Below are 24136 nucleotides of genomic sequence, written 5' to 3'. Positions count from 1 at the left end.
ATGCTTCTAGTCTCTGTGACAGAGGAAGAAAATGGGCCTAATGTCTAGCATTCCCTGCAGAGTGGATCACACCAGGGGTTCAGCTGAGTGCAGTGATGCTTGGTGAGAGAATGAATGATGTTCCTCATCTTATGACCCCTCTGATCCTTTCCTTGAGGAAGTTATAGTCAATGGTTTTTGAGTCGATTATTCCCTTTATAATCTCTCTGCAGTTTCCGTCCCAGAAAAGATTCAGGAAATTCAGGAAAGGGTGGGGATTTGTAAGAATAACTCCTTTAATATAATTTGTCCTGAACCTGTCCCCTATTTATAACTTTTTGTTGTTGCCATTTTTAGATTTGGAGACTGTTTTTCACTGAAAGGAATATATTCAGAACAATTAGGTTTCCTAGTCTAACTCATGTAGGAGTATGGAAAACACAAAAATAAGTGAATTATGAATTATTGAGGCATTTTGAAAGGAATAAAATTGCTAAATCTTGTAGTGTGTTCTTTAATGTTATTTTCTGACTACCCTGCAAGTTTCAGTGATCAGCACTTAAGAACAAAATTTGCTCTTCAATTGAGACCTTTTTAAATAAAATTTTCTGTCATATTACTTTGTATTAAACTTATAACTATCTAATAGAAATTTATACAAATTTTAGCACAGATTTCAGCAGTCCTGCTCTAGTAGATGATAATGTAGCCACTTTTCTCATTACTATATTAGTATACACACAACTCTGAGTTATTTATGTTCATATTGATGGCTTTTTTCATTTCTGAAACTGAGTCATTTAAAAAATGTAAAATAAATTGTGTTTTAGTGTATTGTAGAACTCAGTGTCACATCTTTCTTAAATCACATAGAAGTATGAAAATATTTGGAAACAAAGAAAGAAAAAAAAGTCTTACGTGTTATGGTTTACTGTTTTTTCCACAGTCAGCTCCAGGTTTTAACATACAGGTCATGGCCTCACAGCAAGGATTGGCACATTCCTTTAAAGCACACACACAATGCGAAAGTGGGTTCAAGTATTTTTTTTCCTGTAGACTAGGTGCACAGAATTCTGGTACAAGATGACAGTGAAATTTCACTTTCTAAACTAAATTACTCTGCTATACAAATTCCAATGGAAATGACCAAGGAAATTTAATAATAGAAAAAATGCTGAGTAGTGAAAACTACATCCTAAAAGGACAAAAATAGAATTATCCAAGAATTATGCAAAATAAATTTGCCCACGTGGCATTACATGTAAGTTAATTTAAAAGTTCAAAGGACAATATTTCTATACTATTCAAACAGCTTGAAGATAGAGAAAAAATTTTTCTTAATCCTCAGTTCATTTTACCAAGCCTGCGTAATTTCGCTAATGAGATTTGGTAATGAATGTACACATACATACTATTCTCATTTATGAATATAAATGCAAAAACTTGAATAAAATATTAGTAAAACACTAGCTTATTAATATAACAACTCTCTATTACAAACTGTGCAGGGTTTTTTTGTCACCAGAAATGCAAGAGTGACTCAACTCTACAGAATAAAGTAATATAATCCATCATATTAAAAGGCTGAGGGGAGAAAACAACTAATATTATTGTGATAGATGGCAAAAATTAGTACAAATTAGGTAGCCATTATTTACTTATTTAAGCATATATTAGTAAACTATGAACAGAGTTATGCATCATTATGATAAAATCTATCTGATGAATAGCAAAAATATATTCAATAATGTAAACTATAAGACAAGAATTATTTATAAGCTTTGTAAAGCAACTATACTCCAATAAAAATTAATTTAAAAAAATTACTCACAGACTGTATCTTAATGTAAATTCTGACAAATGCTATAAGTGAAAAAAAAGCAGGAACAAGACAAGGTTGCCCACTCTCACCACTCTTATTCAACATAGTTTTGGAAGTTTTAGCCACAGCAATCAGAGAAGAAAAGGAAATAAAAGGAATCCAAATCGGAAAAGAAGAAGTAAAGCTGTCACTGTTTGCAGATGACATGATACTCTACATAGAGAATCCTAAAGATGCTACCAGAAAACTACTAGAGCTAATCAATGAATTTGGTAAAGTAGCAGGATACAAAATTAATGCACAGAAATCTCTGGCATTCCTATATACTAACGATGAAAAATCTGAAAGTGAAATCAAGAAAACACTCCCATTTACCATTGCAACAAAAAGAATAAAATATCTAGGAATAAACCTACCTAAGGAGACAAAAGACCTGTATGCAGAAAATTATAAGACACTGATGAAAGAAATTAAAGATGATACAAACAGATGGAGAGATATACCATGTTCTTGGATTGGAAGAATCAACATTGTGAAAATGACTCTACTCCCCAAAGCAATCTATAGATTCAATGCAATCCCTATCAAACTACCACTGGCATTTTTCACAGAACTAGAACAAAAAATTTCACAATTTGTATGGAAACACAAAAGACCCCGAATAGCCAAAGCAATCTTGAGAACAAAAAATGGAGCTGGAGGAATCAGGCTGCCTGACTTCAGACTATACTACAAAGCTACAGTAATCAAGACAGTATGGTACTGGCACAAAAACAGAAAGATAGATCAATGGAATAGGATAGAAAGCCCAGAGATAAACCCATGCACATATGGTCACCTTATCTTTGATAAAGGTGGCAGGAATATACAGTGGAGAAAGGACAGCCTCTTCAATAAGTGGTGCTGGGAAAATTGGACAGGTACATGTAAAAGTATGAGATTAGATCACTCCCTAACACCATACACAAAAATAAGCTCAAAATGGATTAAAGACCTAAATGTAAGGCCAGAAACTATCAAACTCTTAGAGGAAAACATAGGCAGAACACTCTATGACATAAATCACAGCAAGATCCTTCTTGACCCATCTCCTAGAGTAATGGAGATAAAAACAAAAATAAACAAATGGGACCTAATGAAACTTCAAAGCTTTTGCACAGCAAAGGAAACCATAAACAAGACCAAAAGACAACCCTCAGAATGGGAGAAAATATTTGCAAATGAATCAACTGACAAAGGATTAATCTCTAAAATTTACAGGCAGCTCATGCAGCTCAATAACAAAAAAATAAACAACCCAATCCAAAAATGGGCAGAAGACCTAAATAGACATTTCTCCAAAGAAGATATACAGACTGCCAACAAACACATGAAAGAATGCTCAACATCATTAATCATTAGAGAAATGCAAATCAAAACTACAATGAGATATCATCTCACACCAGTCAGAATGGCCATCATCAAAAAATCTAGAAACAATAAATGCTGGAGAGGGTGTGGAGAAAAGGGAACACTCTTGCACTGCTGGTGGGAATGTGAATTGGTTCAGCCACTATGGAGAACAGTATGGAGGTTCCTTAAAAAACTACAAATAGAACTACCATATGACCCAGCAATCCCACTACTAGGTATATACCCTGAGGAAACCAGAATTCAGAAAGAGTCATGTACCAAAATGTTCATTGCAGCTCTATTTACAATAGCCCGGAGATGGAAACAACCTAAGTGCCCGTCGTCGGATGAATGGATAAAGAAGATGTGGCACATATATACAATGGAATATTACTCAGCCATAAAAAGAAACGAAATTGAGCTATTTGTAATGAGGTGGATAGATCTAGAGTCTGTCATACAGAGTGAAGTAAGTCAGAAAGAGAAGGACAAATACCGTATGCTAACACATATATATGGAATTTAAGAAAAAAAAATGTTATGAAGAACCTAGGGGTAAAACAGGAATAAAGACAGAGACCTACTGGAGAACAGACTTGAGGATATGGGGAGGGGGAAGGGTGAGGTGTGTTAGGGCGAGAGAGAGACATGGACATATATATACTAACAAACGTAAGGTAGATAGCCAGTGGGAAGCAGCCGCATGGCACAGGGAAACCGGCTCGGTTCTTTGTGGCTGTCTGGAGGGGTGGGATAGGGAGGGTGGGAGGGAGGGAGACAAAGAGGGAAGAGATATGGGAACATATATATATGTATAACTGACTCACTCTGTTATAAAGCAGAAACTAACACACCATTGTAAAGCAATTATACCCCAATAAAGATGTTAAAAAAAAAAAAAAAATTACTCATAGACTGTATCTTAATGTAAATTCTGACAAATGCTATGAGTGAAAAAATACATGAAAGTATAATAATCGGAACATAAAATCACATTTTCATTATTCATATGTGGTACAATTCTTGACCTAGGAAAAAAAGAGAGGATCAACTCTAAAAACTTTGCATGAGTCACTAAGATAGCTGTTTAAGATAACAATAAAACCACATGGGAATGTAAGGAAGTAAGAATGAGATAAACATAAGTCTAACTTATTGTAAGGTATCACATCATTTGTAAAATTTCATATCTCGTTATAATTAAGAGAATATTTGCAATATTCTTTACAAATGATTAAGTTGCACCATGTAAACTTTTAATATAATTCAATAGCTTAAAATTTCTGAATAAATAAACTCAGGCATAGAGAGATTACATGCCTTCCCCATTGTCATAGAGCCTCTTAAAGTAATGGATAAGTCTTTGGTTGCATTAGGCTTCACCAATTACTAGCTTTGTATCCTTGGATCTAGTTACTTAAATTTTCTGCGTCTCACTTCTTTTCTAAATTGGGAAAATAACAAACCTATTTTGTAGATTTGTTGTGAGTAATAAGGAGGTTGTGATTATAAAAGCATTTTGCAGATTGACACATAAAAATTCTCTTCAAACAGTAACTCATTTTCTCAATCTTAAAGAAGATTGCTAAGAAAATAGAATGCTTTCTTTTAGAAACCTAAGTCTGGGATTGCTAGTAAACATTCTGTTAGAGACATTCTTTAGAGTACACCGATGCCTTGAAGGGGTCAGATTTTTATGAAGATTAGCAGAAGTATAGTAATTATCTTAGACGTTCTATGTTAACCCATTTTCTACAGGTTTGTGTGAGTTTTCTTTTTTCTCCTTCTGTTTTAATTTCTCCTCGTTTACACACTGGTTTGATGAGAGAAGGCTGGCTCTTTTTCTATGGAGAGAACTTCCTTCTAGACTTTTAATTGTTATTCCTCAACAAATGATCAGCTGTGACTTTATGTGATCTAGGAATTTCTGACTAATATATCTAGGAAAGATCATAAGTGACATGTTATAGTTAATGATTTACTTCTTTACACTGAACTTCATACAATCATGTCATAAGTGTATCCTGGCTTTGAAATGCTTTTCAAAAGATTACTAAAAGCAGTACTGAAAACAAGTGCAAACCTACTTTTTACTAAGATGTCAAGTTTGTCTTTAAAAAGAATTTCCAAAAAAACATTTTAAAGGAAAAAAAAGAAAACAGTATAATTCTTATGCAACCATAACTCTTTAGTACATTTTTTAAACTGTGGATATTTTCATACCTCAGGAGAGCCACAATCACAGACTTCTCCTACTTCCAGAAGTTGGTTCCCACACACTGGTTTTATCATCATATTTTTAGGAACCAATGTTTGCAGCAAGCATCTTGGTTTTTGAGATAAAATATATTTTTTAAAATGTGAGCGACTGACTGTGCTGAAATCCTTTGGGAATTTTGAACTGTAACCAGAAGAAAAATGAGAAATACCATGACACACAGTGATAAGTGAACGTGAGAATCTGACTTGTCTAACGATATTACGTAGTTCAATGAAAATTCCAAATTTAGTATAAATGGACCATGTTATATGTGGAGCTTGATAGAGCATGCATACTATGCTGGTTGGAAAATTCTTTTCCTAGACACCCAGTTGTAGAGTTGGAAGAATTTAAATTCCCGTGTGGATTCACTTCTGTCCTAAAGGGCAGCAGTGATGAGCCTCGCCATTTGTTATCATTCACTCATCTCGCCGAGGGTTAAGAGGGAGGCGATAATAACAATGAATAGTGAAAGGAAATAATTGCAGAATTAGAGGTTCTATGGACATATTTATCTTTCTATTTATGAACACTTCAAAAGCAAGGTATGTTTATTCATTTTTCTATCCCAGGTCCTTGCAAAGTGCCTGGAATTAAAAGGCAACTATTAATAACATAAAAGTGAATTGATTGGTGATGGGGATTTATAAGGATGTTGTCATCATCTTAATAAGATAAATATTTTTAGAAAATATATTATTTTAAGCTAAAATTATTTTAAGTTAAAATAACATGGTCACTATACTTATAAACTCTATCTTGGCATATTTGGAGATCTTAAATAATGAACTCTGCTAGCTGGTAAATCCTATACATCAAGAAGCTGGAGGGGTGGGGATTTCCCTGGCAGTCCAGTGGTTAAGGCTCTGCACTTCCAATGCAGGGGGCACGGGTTTGATCCCTGGTTGGGGAACTAAGATCCCACATGCTGTGCGGTGCGGCCAAAAAAAGAAAAGAAAAGAAAGGAAAAAAGAAGCTGGAGGTGAATTAGCAGGAAACAGCCCTACATAAAAAAAAAATGTCCATCCAACTATATAGGCCGCATCTGAATTCTTTAAGATTTAAGAAATATTTTTTCTCTCGGGTGACAAGGGCTCACCTCAGATATTCATTCATCACACAACTCCCAGAGAGACACTTGGTGTTATATGGAACATCAGGCATACCGAGGACATGACCCAACTCATGTGCCATCACTGCTGCAAGAGAGACACGATTCTTTCTCTTACCCTGGAAAAAAAAATAGAAATATCTATTACTTCTGATTTTATTGAGTTATTTGTTAATTTTTGCCAATGTTCAGTGTTAGAAAAAAATAGTTTGACAGATAAAAATTATTGAATCATTGAGCTTCTTCCCCTGTCATTGGTTATTGAAAATTGTTGCATAAACATTTGAAATGATTGCCTCCTGGGAATCTAACCATTGAGCCAGTGCTCAGTCAATATTTGCTGAATTAATGATGAATTCCTGGTAAACCATGGTTAAATTATGGTAATTCCATTCTTTATAAGAAGTACTAAAATACACCATAGTATGTACTCAAAGACCTCCAAAAACTATTGCCGTGATGCCTATGACATTGGTAGTGTTTGGCCATATGACACCAGCGTGCACTTTGTCTGACCTTCCTGGCCATAGATACTAGGGATGATTAATTTGAAGTTGCCTTGGGCCCCAGAGGGTGCCTGGATTCCCTTTATGTCCCAATCTTCCTGTTCTCATTCCCTAACACAAACTAAAGAATGAAACCTCTGGGATGGTCAATGTAAAGAGATATTCTGTTTCATAATCCAAGGAATCTTCAGTGTAGTGATCTAGCAGGAGGTTCATTTCTACTTTTATTTACTGACTCAGCAAATGTACATTGTGGTAACTCTGAATAAGACATTGTGCTCGTCTTCTTGGAGGTTATAGAACCTCATGGAGCTATATTTTTACAAACCTCAATAACGGCAACAGACGATGGGGAACACAAGGAATTCGAGGCTGCCAGTGCTGTAATTCGATTTTTGAAGCCAACTCCACTGTGTGAAAGTTACAGGTACATTGTCACAATTTGAATCTTTGGAACCATCAGCTGTTTTCAACTATGTTTGAGATTTCCCTAGTTCCCCTATCCTTTTCATATTCATGAGGCCCCAGAAGAGCTTCTGCTGTTCTATAGCATTATAATGACCACAGATGGCTATCCCACATCCAAGAGTCGATTTTAGTGTTCTGACATGGGTCTCCAATAATCTCACAGGTGAACTGCTATTAGTAGAACTTTAGGCTCTCTGACAACTGATCAGGGAGGTAGAGTTGAACAGGAATCTCTGCCAAGAAACATTTGGGATAACTATCTTCTCTGCCAAAATAGGCCTGGCCCTGTCCAGCGTGTGCTCACCTGAGCAGCTGAGCGTGGTCATGGATCTTCATCTTCCCCAGGTTAGAACGATGCCAATTCAGAAAGTTGTTAAAGGTGACACCTGTGTTGGGTACCACGATTATCTTATCACCATCAGACCAGACTTCCATACCTATCAAGACCACTTGAACATCTATGGTATTATAAATCTGTGGAAAGAACATTTTTCTTCATGAAATGTTTGAGATTTCTTTTTTAAAAGTTTTGATTGAAGTATAGTTGATTTACAATGTGTTAATTTCTGCTGTACAGCAAAGTGACTCATATATATATATATATATATATTCATATATATATATATATATATATATATATATATATATTCTTTTTCATATTCTTTTATATATACATTCTTTTTCATATTCTTTTCCATTATGGTTTATCCCAGGATATTGAATATAGTTTCCTGTGCTATATAGTAGGAGAGATTTCTTTAGTATTTTAGATATTTTACTGACCACAAGTGATGGATAAATGTATCCGAATTTTGAAAATAGAAAACCTAGAAGTTGCCTTTGCTACAGCATATGTGATTTTACCTTGATGTTGATCATTATCTGCTAAATTTCCCAAAACTGCTGGCCTTAAGCCATTGTGACTCTCCCAGCTCCTTATTTGGTGAACACATAGGGAACCCCTAAGCTCCTGTGTGGAAATATATGTTTAGAGAACAAATATCTTACCACATTGAGTAAGTTTATCACATCAAACACAAAGCTTCTTATCAAAGTTACATTCCTATTATACATGTTATACTGTAAAACACAAAATGCAAAGAGTAATTAAAACCACAAATTAAAGTGAGAAAACTGATGGGGTACAGGATTTTACATTCTAAGAAAAATTACACATTTCAATGTAAATAAATGTCTATTCATTCCACATCTATCTTATATAAGAATCTGTTTCAACAAATTCTAATTCAGATGTAAGAAGTTTTTGGCAGGAGAACAATTTGGCATTCATATAAAATTTCAATTCAAACTAAGTTAAATAAATCAAATTAATTTCAATGTTTTTAAATCAATTTAATATTATTAAAATTAGGTTATAAAGCAGTATTTGAGAGTTAGAAGCACAGATTCTAGTATTTTTGAGCATATGAACATAATTTGTAAAGTATATATAGTTTTATATCTATATGTATTATAGTGAGAACTTTAAAAAGATATTAATAACCCATTCTTTTATGTTTCTAGTTATTGTGGTTGTTTTACTGTTGCTATCTGGCATTAAGTGTATTTCCAGTATCTGAATATTTTGGCAGAAGATTTTAAAGGGGGGGATGAATGAAAACTATTTTTGACAAAGCAGGTAGAACAGACAAGACAATCAGGTGGACACAGGCTTTGTATTTTCAGCTAGAATAGTTTATTGCTTGTGTCCGCTTGATAAGAAAGCTTAAAAGCTGAGTTAACTGACCAAGAAGTACTTTTATTTCATACTCACAAAGGCATTATCCAGCACCAGAAAGAGATCGATGTATTTCTCAGCCTGAAGAAAGTCTTTCTTTACAAAGAGTGAAAGAACATTGTTAATATCTTCAACCTAAGAGATTAAAAAGCTTACAAAGAGATTTAAATAAGTAAAGAAGGGTTGGGCTTTACTCATACGAGTCATTGCTGGGTGCACCAGTATTTCATACATCGTTGCTGAAATGAATGTTGGTCAGAAAGCTGCACTCACCTCTGGCCTTTTGAGTGACCTTGAGGTTCGAATAAGGCCCTGTTTCCTACCAACATTTCTTACACCACAGGTGTGATTAGCTGGGTCTAGCTCCTCCTGGTTGTATATGAGGACAGCATGTTCTTCTTGGTCTGTGCTTTTCAGAGGCTTTATCATGTATCTCTGATTGTGATGTGTGAAGTATCCCCTGCGAGATACAGAGGCTCATATTTCAAGATTGTCTTCCAGAGTCACATCCACTGACCAGAGTGGAGGGATACCTCTCCCTCAATCCCAAACGCACACACAGAGTTTTCATTTGTAGGCCTTGCAGCTAACTTTTGCTAACTTAAGTTGTACTCAGTATTTGTCAATACTAAAATAGAGCCTATTTTAATTACCTAGAGAATTCTGAACAAGAAGTACTAAGATGAAGCTATCCCAAAGAATTTGGAATTTACACCATAGTTTATTTTCACATTTAGCAAATATTTCTTGGCAGTTCCCAGGCATATAATGGAAAATGCAGTAAAGGCATGTTTTGTACCAAGAACCCCAGAAGAGAGAAAGAATGATGAGCAGATCAGCCAGAGGAACAGTTTGTAATTAGTATTAACTTAAAGATTTTCTCTTCTTAGAAGGAAAATTAGTTCAGAAATACAAAGTAAATCCGTATGATGGAATATTAGAAAGCCAACACAGCTGTTAAAAATTACATCTATGAAGGTATTTTATGATCTTGGAAAAGGCTTATGATGTCATGTGGTATGTCCCAGGTTGGCAGGAGAATCATGTATATTTTATTTCATATTTCAATCATGTAAAAGATATATTCGTCTCTATGCATAAAAGGCAGCAACCATGACAAAATATTAATAATAGCAATACACAGAGGTAAAATTTTATGGTGGATATTTTTGTATTTGTGCTTTCTCACACGTTAAAAATTTTCCCTAATTGGCAAGAATTATTTTAGTAAACAGAAATGCCACACAGACAGACACACACACATACCCATACACACAAACTTCTAAAAATTATGTTCAACCATGACAACTGCAGGGTAGAATCTTTAAGAAAATGAAACAGGTGGTTTTGGGGAGTGAGTAGTAGAGTGGGTGATAAACATGAAAATGGATCCAGATATCATCAAGCTCCAGAATGTAGTACTTGTTTAAAAGTTGCTAACTTTAACTTTTACTAGAACCGCAGATAATGAGTGCAAGGATGATACATTATTCTTCACTTTAACCACCTATATTCAACATTTTATCAATGGAGACAGTTTTACCAAGATAGTAAGAAGATATGGTGTTCAGAAAGACTCACTTTTGTGTAACAAAATGGTGCTTGATGTTTAACATTTTTGCAAGTGGCACTCACCTCAGCCCATCACAAGTACAAATGCTGGCAACAGAATCCTTTTCATTTAGGACGTGTCCTTTATAGTAGCAGTGTTCCTAAGGTTGGAAAAAATGTGTTTGTTTGTTTTTTTTAACTACAAAAATAAACATATCACAGTTGTGTTGAAAGCTCTTATCTTGAATATGTAGGAAAGTTCTTCAAGTAGTGGCTGTGGCCAGACCAGTTCCCAGAAACAAAAACATTGAAAACCTCAGCGGTTTCATGAACTACTCCACAGGGAATTTGAATCTAAATGGGCTCATGGCAAGAGTGGATGCTGCATTTGAGAAGTAGCCAGTTCCCCCATGGGATCTATAGCACTCCCCAAGAGCTCTCAGGTTTGAGTGTCAACTTTTGAGAATTTAGTTCCCTTATGCAAGCTCCACTGTGCATCACATATCAGTAAAATGAGGTATTCATTTTTCCAGATTCTAGAGTCCTCAAGGGGCCACATCACCACTCCTGAGCCCCTCAGACTAACTGGTCCAACTCATTATTTTAACTAGTGTGTTAGTGGCATCCCTTTACCAGCATCCGAAGCCCAGAGAATTTATCTACAACTAGAGATTCACACACGGTTGGCGCTTCGTAGAAGCAAAGTAGTGGGTCACTTACGTAGAGTGATCCAAGAAAGCTAATGAATAAACTCTTGCTCAAAATAAACTGACTTGCCTCAGGGTCTGAAAATCCATCTGTGTCTTTCTTTCCTTTGTAAGAAACCTTGTCATCATAAACATTTTCTTATAGACGACTTGGAAAAGGTACCACATTAAGATATCACTGGCCATTCACACTTGAGCATGAATAAATTTATCAGATATTTTCCCCAGAGGTCAATGTTAGCAAGAGTCCAGACATCCATGAAATGAGAGTCTTGACTTGAGAAGGGAATGGAGAGTCATTCTGTGGCATAGTCTTGTCTGTTTTTTTTATAGAAACATAGATGTTTGGGGCACCATGGAGGGTGGCTCTGAGAAACTCGCTTAGCATGGTAATACTCTATGAATGAGTCTTTTTATATTCTCCTCCTGTTTTTCCCTTGGCCTTGATTCTCTATGTCTGATATCTATACCTTGGCATTATTCATATGATGGTATTTTAACCAGATAAAAAATTATATTAATTAGATAATTGATATACCTTTGCTGATCTCAGGATAAATGCATATATCATTAGAAAACAGTAAACAGCGACATGACCTTTCAAGTACCTAGGGGACAATATTTCTAACCTATTGATAAGATGGTTTAAGGGAAAGCAGACTTTTGGTTGCTTCTAAAAATGCAACACTTGGAAGCCTCCTACTACTCCTGTCTTTTAAAAAAGATACAATTTTTTTCATCTGTTATCTCATTGGTCTTAGATGAGCATCCTGTTTTCAAGCCCTTTAATTTTTTTAAGTTGCCCTTGAACCTATGAATCTTATGATGTAAGCAGCAGATCCAAGTAAGAGTCCCAGAAAGCATTCGGAACCTACCATGCTCTGAGGGCTTGCTGTGATTTTCTCTCCTCTGGGTGAGTAATATGTTTCAAGGTAGTCTGGCCCCAGGAGATGCCTGTAGAGAGCAGAAAGCTGCATGATACTCTCCTGGTGGTAATAAAGGCTAATATTCCTGTAAGATCATCAGTACTAAAGGAATGATAATGTCTACAGTGAGAAAGAGCTGGCATTCTGACAACTGGTCCTTTTCCAACGTCAGAAGTCTGCTCCTGAAGCAAACCAAAGCATTAGTTATACCTCTTAGATCTGAGGAAAGAAATACCCTGAAATACTTTTCTGATAGAAAAATCACATGGGAATTTTTCTGCCTTCAAATGGATTATTTTGGGATTCTTTGAACCAAGGATATAGCCTTCAAAGGATCTCTGTAGGGTGTTGGGTCGTAAATACATATGAAGGACCATTGCATTCAGGGAGAAGTTTACTGACTATTATAGAACTTGGTGGAGCCCCATACCCTGGGATCTATCTCAAACTTGTGTGCCCCGAATGAGCATTAGATATATGTTATTATAAAAGTAATGGAGGAGAGGACCTTCAAGATGGCAGAGGAGTAAGATGGGGAGATCACCTTCCTCCCCCAAAATACATCAAAAATACATCTACATGTGGAACAACTCCTACAGAACACCTACTGAACGCTGGCAGAAGACCTCAGACTCCCCAAAAGGCAAGAAACTCCCCACATACCTGGGTAGGGCAAAAGAAAAAAGAAAAAACTGAGACAAAAGAATAGGGACGGGACCTGCACTTCTGGGAGGGAGCTGTGAAGGAGGAAATGTTTCCACACACCAGGAAGTCCCTTTGCAGGCAGAGACTGTGGGTGGCGGAGGGGGAAGCTTCAGAGCCACAGAGGAGAGCGCAGCCACAGGGGTGCAGAGGGCAAAGTGGAGAGATTCCCGCACAGAGGATCGGCGCCGAGCAGCACTCACCAGCCTGAGAGGCTTCTCTGCTCACCCGCCGGGGTGGGTGAGGGCTGGGAGCTGAGGCTCCAGCTTCAGAGTTCAGACCCAAGGGAGAGGACTGGGGTTGGCTGCGTGAACACAGCCTGAAGGGGGCTAGTGTGCCACAGCTGTTCGGGAAAAAGTCTGGAGCTGCCTAAGAGTCAAGAGACCACTGTTTCAGGGTGCACGAGGAGAGGAGATTCAGAACACCACCTAAATGACCTTCAGAGATGGGCGCAAACCACAGCTATCAGCGCAGACCCCAGAGATGGGCATGAGATGCTAAGGCTGCTGCTGCTGCCACCAAGAAGCCTGTGTGCAAGCATAGGTCACTATCCACACCTCCCCTCCTGGGAGCCTGTGCAACCTGCCATGGCCAGGGTCCCGTGATCCAGAGACAATTTCCCCGGGAGAGCATATGACTCACCTCAGGCTGGTGCAATGTCACACCGGCCTCTGCCACTGCAAGCTTGCCCTGCATTCCATACCTCTCCCTCCCCCTGACCTAAGTGATCCAGAGCCCCCAAATCAGCTGCTCTTTAACCCCCTCCTGTCTGGACGAAAAAGAGTTGCCAGAGGACGACCTACATGCAGAGGCGGGAACAAATCCAAAGCTGAACCCCAGGAGCTGTGCGAACAAAGAAGAGAAAGGGAAATTTCTCTGTGTAGCCTCAGGGGCAGTGTATTAAATCTCCGCAGTCAACTTGATGTACCCTGCATCTGTGAAATACCTGAATACACAACTAATCATTCCAAAATTGAGGTGGTGGTCTTTAAGAGCAACTGTAGACTTGGGGTTTGCTGTATGCGACTGACTAGTTTCTGATTTTTGTGTTTATCTTAGTATAGTTTTTAGTGCTTCTTATCATTGGTGGATTTGTTTATTGGTTTGGTTGCTCTCGTCTTTTTCTTTTTTAATTAGAAAATAATTTAATACTATCTTTTTATTTTTTATTTTAATAACTTTATGTTACTTATTCTTTTCTTTCTTTGTTTCTTTTCTCCCCTTTCTTCTGAGCCATGTGGCTGAGAGGGTCTTGGTGCTCCAGCCGGGTCTCAGACCTGAGGGGGGAGACACGAGTTCAAGACATTGGACCACCAGAGACCTCCTGGCCCCTCATAATATCAATCGGTGAGAGCTCCCCCAGAGATCTCCATCTCAACACTAAGACCCGGCTCCACTCAACGACCAACAAGCTCCAGCACTGGACACCCCATGCCAAGCAACTGGCAAGACAGGAACACAACGCCACCCATTAGCAGAGAGGCTGCCTAAAATAATAATAAATTCACAGACACCCCAAAACACAGCACTGGATGCGGTCCTGCCCACCAGAAAGACGAGATCCAGCCTTATCCACCAGAGCACAGGCACCAGTCCCCTCCACCAGGAGCCTACACAAACCACTGAAACAACCTTACCCACTGGGGGGCAGACACCAAAAACAAAGAGAACTATGAACCTGAAGACTGTGAAAAGGAGACGCCAAACACAGTAAGTTAAGCAAAATGAGAAGACAGAGAAACACACAGCAGATGAAGGAGCAAAGTAAAAACCCACCAGACCAAACAAATGAAGAGAAAATAGGCAGTCTACCTGAAAAAGAATTCAGAGTAATGATAGTAAAGATGATCCAAAATATTGGAAATAGAACGGAGAAATACAAGAAACGTTTAACAAGGGCCTAAAAGAACTAAAGAGCAAACAAACAATGATTAACAACTGAATAAATGGAATTAAAAATTCTCTAGAGGGAATCAATAGCAGAATAACTAAGGCAGAACGAATAAGTGAGCTGGAAGTAAAATAGTGGAAATACTGCTACAGAGCAGAATAAAAAAAAAAGAATGAAAAGAATTGAGGACAGTCTCAGAGACCTCTGGGACAACATTAAACACAACATTCAAATTATAGAGGTCCCAGAAGAAAAAGAGAAAAAGAAAGAGACTGAGAAAATATTTGAAGAGATTATAGTTGAAAACTTCCCTAATATGGGAAAGGAAATAGTTAATCAAGTCCAGGAAGTGCAGAGACTCATACAGGATAAATGCAAGGGGAAACATGCCAATACACATATTAATCAAACTATCAAAAATTAAATACAGGGCTTCACTGGTGGCACAGTGGTTGAGAGTCCGCCTGCCGATGCAGGGGACATGGGTTCGTGCCCCGGTCCGGGAAGATCCCACATGCCGCGGAGCGGCTGGGCCCATGAGCCATGGCCACTGAGCCTGTGCGTCCGGAGCCTGTGCTCCGCAACGGGAGAGGCCACAACAGTGAGAGGCCCGCATACGGCAAAAGAAAAAAAAAAAAAGAAAATTAACTACAAAGAAAAAATGTTAAAAGCAGCAAGGGAGAAGCAACAAATAACATAGGTGAGAATACCCATAAGGTTAACAGCTGATCTTTCAACAGCAACTCTGCAAGCCAGAAGGGAATGGCAGGAGATATTTGAAGTGATGAAAGGGAAAAATCTATAACCAAGATTACTCTACCCAGAAAGGATCTCATTCAGATTCAATGGAGAAACTAAAATCTTTACAGGCAAGCAAAAGCTAAGAGAATTCAGCACCACCAAACCAGCTTTACAACAAATGCTAAAGGAATTCTCTAGGCAGGAAACACAAGAGAATGAAAAGACCTACAAAAACAAACCCAAAACAATTAAGAAAATGGTAAAAGGAATATACATATCTCTAATTACCTTAAATGTAAATGGATTAAATGCTCCAACCAAAAGACATCGACTGGCTGAATGGATACAAAAACAAGATGCGTATATATGCTGTCTACAAGAGACCCCCTTCAGACCTAGGGACACATACTGACTGAAAGTGAGGGGATGGGAAAAGATATTCCATGTAAATGGAAATCAAAAGAAAGCTGGAGTAGCAATTCTCATATCAGACAAAACAGACTTTAAAATAAAGACTATTAGAAGAGACAAAGGACACTACATAACGATCAAGGGATCAATCCAAGAAAGAAGACATAACAATTGTACATATTTTTGCACCCAACATAGGAGCACCTCAATACATAAGGCAAATACTAACAGCCAGAAAAGAGGAAATCGACAGTAACACAATCATAGTAGGGGATTTTAACACCCCACTTTCACCAATGGACGGATCATCCAAAATGAAAATAAATAAGGAAACCAAGCTTTAAATGATACATTAAACAAGATGGGCTTAATTGATATTTATAGGACCTTCCATCCAAAAACAACAGAATACACATTTTTCTCAAGTGCTTATGGAACATTCTCCAGGATAGGTCATATCTTGGGCCACAAATCAAGCCTTGATAAATTTAAGAAAATTGAAATCATATCAAGTATGTTTTCCAACCACATGCTATGAGACTAGATACCAATTACAGGAAAAAAACTGTAAAAAGTACAAACACATGGAGGCTAAGCAATGCACTACTAAATATCCAACAGATCACTGAAGAAATCAAAAGGAAATCAAAGAACACCTAGAAACAAATGACAATGAAGACATGACCACCCAAAACCTATGTGATGCAGCAAAAGCAGTTCTAAGAGGGAAATTTATAGCAATACAATCCTACTTCAAGAAATAAGAAAAATCTCAAACAACCTAATGTTACACCTAAAGCAATTAGAGAAAGAAGAACAAAAACCCCCCAAAGTTAGCAGAAGGAAAGAAATCATAAAGATCAGATGAGAAATAAATGAAAAAGAAAGAAGGAAACAACAGCAAACTTCAGTAAAATTAAAAGCTGGTTCTTTGAGAAGATAAACAAAATTGATAAACCACTAGCCAGACTCCTCAAGAAAAAAAGGGAGAAGACTCAAATCAACAGAATTAGAAATGAAAAAGGAGAAGTAACAACTGACACTGCAGAGATACAATGAATCATGAAGGATTACCATAAGCAACTGTATGCCAGTAAAATGGACAACCTGGAAGAAATGGATAAATTCTTAGAAAAGCACAACCTTCTGAGACTGAACCAGGAAGAAATAGAAAATATAAACACCAATCACAAGCATAGAAATTGAAACTGTGATTAAAAATCTTCCAACAAACAAAAGCCCAGGACCAGATGGCTTCACAGGTGAATTCTATCAAACGTTTAGAGAAGAGATAACTCCCATCCTTCTCAAGCTCTTCCAAAAAATTGCAGAGGAACTAACACTCCCAAACTCATTCTTTGAGGCCACCATCACCCTGATACCCAAACCAGACAAAGATATCACACAAAAAAAGGAAACTAGAGGCCAGTATCACTGATGAACATAGATGAAAAAATCCTCAACAAAATACTAGCAAACAGAATCCAACAACACATTAAAAGGATCATACACCATGATCGAGTGTGGTTTATCCCAGGAATGCAAGGATTCAATATATGCAAATCAATCAATGTGGTACATCATATTAAAAAATTGAAGAATAAAAACCATATAATATTCTTAATAGATGTAGAAACAGTTTTCAACAAAATTCAACACCTATTTATGATAAGAACCCTCCAGAAAGTAGCCATAGAGGGAACTTACCTCAACAAAGTAAAGGCCGTATATGACAAACCCACAGCCAACATCATTCTCAATGGTGAAAAACTGAAACCATTTCCACTAAGATCAGGAACAAGACAAGGTTACCCACTCCCACCGATATTGTTCAACATAGTTTTGGAAGTTTTAGCCACAGCAATCAGAGAAGAAAAAGAAATAAAAGGAATCCAAATCGGAAAAGAAGTAAAACTGTCACTGTTTGCAGATGACATGATACGATACAATGAGAATCGTAAAGATGCCACCAGAAAACTACAAGAGCTAATCAATGAATTTGGTAAAGTTGCAGGATACAAAATTAATGCACAGAAATCTTTTGTATTCCTATACACTAATGATGAAAAATGTGAAAGAGAAATTAAGGAAACACTCCCATTTACCATTGCAACAAAAAGAATAAAATACCTAGGAATAAAACTATCTAAGGAGACAAAGGATCTGTATGCAGAAAACTATAAGACACTGATAAAGCATATTAAAGATGTTACAAACAGATGGAGAGCTATACCATGTTCTTGGACTGGAAGAATCAACATTGTGAAAATGACTCTACTACCCAAAGCAATCTACAGATTCAATGCAATCCCTATCAAATTACCAATGGCATTTTTCACAGAACTAGACCCAAAATTTCACAATTAGTGTTCAAACACAAAAGTCCCTGAGTAGCCAAAGCAATCGTAAGAAAGAAAAATGGAGCTGGAGGAATCAGGCTCCCTAACTTCAGACTATACTACAAAGCTACAGTAATCAAGACAGTATGGGACTGGCACAAAAAAGAAATATAGATCAATGTAACAGGATAGAAAACCCAGAGGTAAACTCATGCACATATGGTCACCTTATCTTTGGCAAAGGAGGCAAGAATATACAATGGAGAAAAGACAGCCTCTGCAATAAGTGGTGCTGGGAAAACTGGACAGCTACATATAAAATAAGGAAATTAGAACACTCCCTAACACCACACACAAAAATAAACTCAAATTGGATTAAAGACCTAAATGTAAGGCCAGACACCATCAAACTCTTAGAGGAAAACATAGGCAGAACACTCTATGACATAAATCACAGCAAGATCCTTTTGACCCACCTCCTAGAGAAACGGAAATAAAAACAAAAATAAACAAATGGGACCTAATGAAACTTAAAAGCTTTTGCACAGCAAGGGAAACCATAAACAAGATGAAAAGACAACCCTCAGAATGGGAGAAAATATTTAGCAACGAAGCAACTGACAAAGGGTTAAACTCCAAAATACACAAGCAGCTCATGCAGCTCAATATCAAAAAAAACAGACAACCCAATCCAAAAATGGGCAGAAGACCTAAATAGACATTTGTCCAATGAAGATTTACAGATTTCCAACAACACATGAAGGGATGCTCAACATCACTAATGATTAGAGAAATGCAAATCAAAACTACAATGAGGTATCACCTCACACCGGTCAGAATGGCCATCATCAAAAAATCTACAAACAATAAATTCTGGAGAGGGTGTGGAGAAAAGGGAACCCTTTTGCACTGTTGGTGGGAATGTAAATTGGTACAGCCACTATGGAGAGCAGTATGGAGGTTCCTTAAAAACTAAAAATAGTACTACCATAGGACCCCACAATCCCACTACTGGGCATACACCCTAGAAAACCATAATTCAGAAAGTGTCATGTACCACAATATTCATTGCAGCAGTATTTGCGATAACCAGGACACGGAATCAACCTAAGTGTCCATCAACAGATGAATGGATAAAGAAGATGTGGCACATATATACAATGGAATATTACTCAGCCATAAAAAGAAATGAAATGGAGTTATTTGTAGTGAGGTGGATGGACATAGTGTCTGTCATACAGAGTGACATAAGTCAGAAAGAGAAAAACAAATACCATATGCTAACACATATATATGGAATCTAAAAATAAATAAATAAAGAATGGTTCTGAAGATCCTAGGGGCAGGACAGGAATAAAGATGCAGTCGTAGAGAATGGACTTGAGGACACGGGGAGGGGGAAGGGTAAGCTGGGACGAAGTGAGAGAGTGGTATGGACATATATACTCTACCAAATGTAAAATAGATAGCTAGTGGGAAGCAGCTGCATAGCACAGGGAGATCAGCTCAGTACTTTTGACCACCTGGATGGGTGGGATAGGGAGGTTGGGAGGCAGACACAAGAGGGAGCTATATGTATACATATAGCTGATTCACTTTGTTATACAGCTGAAACTATCACACCATTGTAAAGCAATTATACTCCAATAAAGATGTTAAAAAAAATAAAAATGCTTTACAGAACAACAGCAACAAAAAGTAATGGAAAGTCACGTCAAAGGTTTCAGTTTATCTGGGTGAAAAATATTTTCAGTAAATTCCAAAAGCAGCAGGGAATCAAGTCATTCGTGCAGCTCTTTGTTTTACTCTTTGCATATAATTTCCTAGGGGAAACATCAAACTTCTTAGATAATATTAACACCAACTATTAGCATCTAATGCTCAATATGCTTCATGTCTTCTATGTCAAATTACAGTATATAGAGTGTAAAGATTTATTTTTCCACATTCTCTTACGTATAATCCAGTGATTAGACTGGCAGGAAATACAACTTACTCGGCTTTTTGTAGGCAAAGAATGACTTCTTCTCCATTTAATATCATCTGATACTGAAGTTCAGGTTCATATCTTTCCTAAAAATATTTAATAATATAATGATAATTTATATTTATAAGTCTATCTAAAATAATGATATAGGTAGTTGTATAGAATAATAATTACAAATATAATAGTCAGAAAGTTAATATCTATAATACATTTAAAACATCTTGTTAATTAATGAGATAATATGATTTCTCTATTATAGACAAAAGGCAATTCACTGGGGCCAGGGGGTGAGAGGGTAGGGAGAAGACATGGGTTTGGTGGGCTTGGCAAGGAATGTCTCCTCCTAGAAATACTGCCGTTCTGTCCTCCTTTTTTTTCTGTTCCCCCCACAGACTTGGAGAAACACCCAAACTTTTATTTTTTCTGATGCAGTGTGGGAGTTAACTCCCTTCCTGCTGCTTAATTGTAAAATCGTTTAGAGAAATCCTATGCCCTCTCCTGGGCAAAGGGGAGCATTCGTGTAAATGGGCTTCAAGACTGAACTGCTAGATGTTGACTGTGACATTCTACTAGTAAAAAGGTCCTTGATTGTCTCTTTAGGTGACAGCAAAATCCCACGGTCATCCCATTGCTTACCTCTTTGCCGTTCTTCTCTGTCTGGTTCTGTATCTCTCTTTTGTGTAAAATGTGTAGTTTTTTAGGACGAACTACTTCATAGGGCTCTAGTTCAGGAGTCTGCTTTAGGGCTATTGCTAGAAAAAGAGAGGTAATACTGACAAAATATTTAAAGGTTTTTGTTGGTTGGTTTCTTGAAACTGAGTGGAAGACAATTTCCATTGAGAAGGGAAACATTGAGAAGAACAGGTTACTCCTCCAGTTCAGCTTTGATAGCAAAGAATTTTTCTTTAGTTTTCTCTCCCTATTCTGGAAAGATGTGACAATGATGAAGCAATTCTTTGGAACTGTCAATATATTAGTACTTACCTTGAGCTTGAACGATGAGCCAGAGGGTGGAAAGCAGGACCAAAGACATGCTGGCTACTGTAGGTAGCTGAGACATCCCACACAGCATGAAGATTTGGTCCCCGCAGCTGTCCAGTTTTATCTTCCCCTACTTCTCTTTGCAAATTGAAAAAAAATAATAAAGATAAAAACCTCAATCCTTCTTTGGGAGATTGAGGAATGTTTCCTAATGAAACTGGGAAGTTGCTAAGAGATTGCAGTGTCAAGATCGTGAGAATGTTCCTCATTTTTGAGGGGTGTTTATGTCTGTGGTTACTGCTTAAGAAGTCACATCTGGACAGCTTCTTGGCCCTGAAGCTCCTATAGTGGTGGGAAAGTACCAAGTGAGACTGAGATGTGTGTGCACATATTTGCATATTAATTAAATTCAGCCATTGCTCATGCCGTTCGGTAATGTTATAGAAATTGATCCATGCTTTTAGAAAATATTTCAGTAGTCTGTACATATTTTGAAAAATTGGCACAGAGAAAACAATCTGTAAAGCAAGCACTAGGCAAAGTTTTATAAGCTAGGATATTATAATTTCTCTGACCCTCACTTTCCTTATCTGTGAAAAGGGGATGATGATAATGATACCTACACTAAGTTTCTTATAAAGTTCATACAAGGTAACACACACACATGCATGCATGCACACACGTAAAACTATAAGGAAATGTGCAAATGTAAATTCTCTTGACGACAGTGCTAGCCTCAAATTGTACTGCATATAAAGTATTTTTGAAACGCACTATGAGTTCCACTGAAGGAAAATAACTATTTTTCTGATTACAAAAATAATACATTTTCATGGTCATAAGCATCAAATCAGTATACTGAGGGAAAGAAGTTGGTCACCCAACAGCCCAACATCAAGAAGTGACTTCTGTTAACATTTTGACAACTTATTTTCATCTCTCTTCCATGCACTAGTAAAAGAAAGGAAAGAAAAGCAAATTAAACTCTATGAACTATAGTTCTTACTGTAGAAAAGGTTTGGGGAACCTGTTATTTTTTGCATAGCATTATAGCATAAACATTGTCATCCTATTGTATATTAATATGTTATTTTAATGACTAGAATATTGCCTTGCGTGTAATGTTTTATATGTCATTATTTGTGTATATTTCTATGATTGAATTTCTGATTACTTCTTTTGGATAACTTACTAGAAATGGTATTATTTAGTTAAAAAGGTAGAACAATTTAAGCTTCTTGGTATACACTGATCTGGTAATTCTCAGATAATTAGCTCCAAATTACACCCCCATTTGCAGAGTTTTCCCAATCTAAAAATCTATGCTCTTTAACTATTGAGCTTAGTTTTTACTGATACATTTGGGAGTTTGCTAGCATCGGACTGTAAGTTTTATAGTTAACTCTCCATGTTTATGCTTCTTTTTGCCCTTCTACATTCTGTTGCGTCATTTAAGCTTTCTCTATAACTTTATATATGTGTATATATATATATATATATATATATATATATATATATTTTGCTGGTCCAGAAGATCAACAGTCTACATATATCCTATAGTAGTTACCATTAAAATTTCACAAAATATAATCTTAACATCTCTACCATCAAATAATACAAGACCTTGGAATGGTGTAACTCTTATCAACATCTCACCCCTTGCCATCTTACATGTTGTTGTCAGGTATTTTAGCTCTACCATGATTTTCACCCCTAAGTTAGTCATTATCATTAGTTTGTGTTTTATACAGATAATACTATTTGAAATTACTCACAATCATACCACATTCTTTGCTTATAGATCCTTTTAGCATTAGTATTTTTTTAAATGTCTTTATAAAACATATTCTCTGACAAATCATTTCTTAAACACTACTGTTTTTTTTAAAATTTTTTTTTCTGAGAGTATTTACTTCACCCTATTCTTTAATGGTGGTTTAGCTGGGAATACAGTTTTAGAATGACAATTAATGTCTCAGCATTTGTGAGTTATATTACTGTTTTTTTTTTTTTGACAACTAGTATTGCTGTTGAAAAGTCTGCTTTCAGACTATTAAACACCACATTAATTTTTGGTTACTTATACAGCTAGTATTTCAAGATAAGTTAAATATTTATTGAGATCATGTTAAATTTGAGTTTATATTAAATTAATGCTACTATTCTGGGCATTTCAAGATGACCCTGATACTATCCTTAGTATTGTGATAGTCTCGTAACAAAGTCTAATAATAGAGATTAATTTACAAATAGGTCAGTTTATACAAATGATAAACATTATGATTGAGGCTTGTGCACTACATTCAGGTAGATTTTAGAATACATCATTTGGTGCGCATAGAGAGTCAGATAATATTAGCTGGAAAAGAAATAGGGGAATGAGTATTCTGTGAGAGAAAACTATATGAGAAAAGCCATGGATATGTAGAAAATCATAATATGTGTGTAGAACTACAGTATGTTCTCCATGACTTGAACATAACATAAAAAGTAATAGGTATATGGCATAAAGCTTTTGAGATATTCAGGGCGCCAAGTTATGGAGAGACAAATGTTAAAGGGCTTAAAGAAAATGATACCTATCTGAGAAATATTTAGTTCATAAAATTGTCACACTTGTTAAT

General features: G+C 36.7%; 1 protein-coding gene across 1 annotated transcript; it reads right to left on the bottom strand.

The window, feature by feature from the left end:
* Nucleotides 1-900: 900 nt before the first annotated feature.
* On the bottom strand, nt 901-21630 carry ADAMDEC1 (ADAM like decysin 1). Its single transcript, XM_007458820.1, has 13 exons — nt 21516-21630; nt 21168-21283; nt 20541-20617; nt 12410-12488; nt 10912-10988; nt 9550-9736; nt 9313-9372; nt 8547-8618; nt 7843-8012; nt 7399-7480; nt 6553-6683; nt 5417-5594; nt 901-981 (listed from the first exon to the last, which is right to left on the bottom strand). Exons 1-13 carry the CDS (start codon nt 21601-21603, stop codon nt 901-903), a joined length of 1398 nt encoding a protein of 465 aa, XP_007458882.1. The 5' UTR covers nt 21604-21630.
* Between the last annotated feature and the right edge of the window lie 2506 nt (nt 21631-24136).

The sequence above is a fragment of the Lipotes vexillifer genome, unplaced genomic scaffold (genome assembly GCF_000442215.2).
Source record: "Lipotes vexillifer unplaced genomic scaffold, Lipotes_vexillifer_v1.1 scaffold484, whole genome shotgun sequence".
Classification (NCBI taxonomy): domain Eukaryota; kingdom Metazoa; phylum Chordata; class Mammalia; order Artiodactyla; family Lipotidae; genus Lipotes; species Lipotes vexillifer.
The sequence above is the reverse complement of the archived record's forward strand: the minus strand, read 5'-3'. Positions and strand labels throughout refer to the sequence as shown.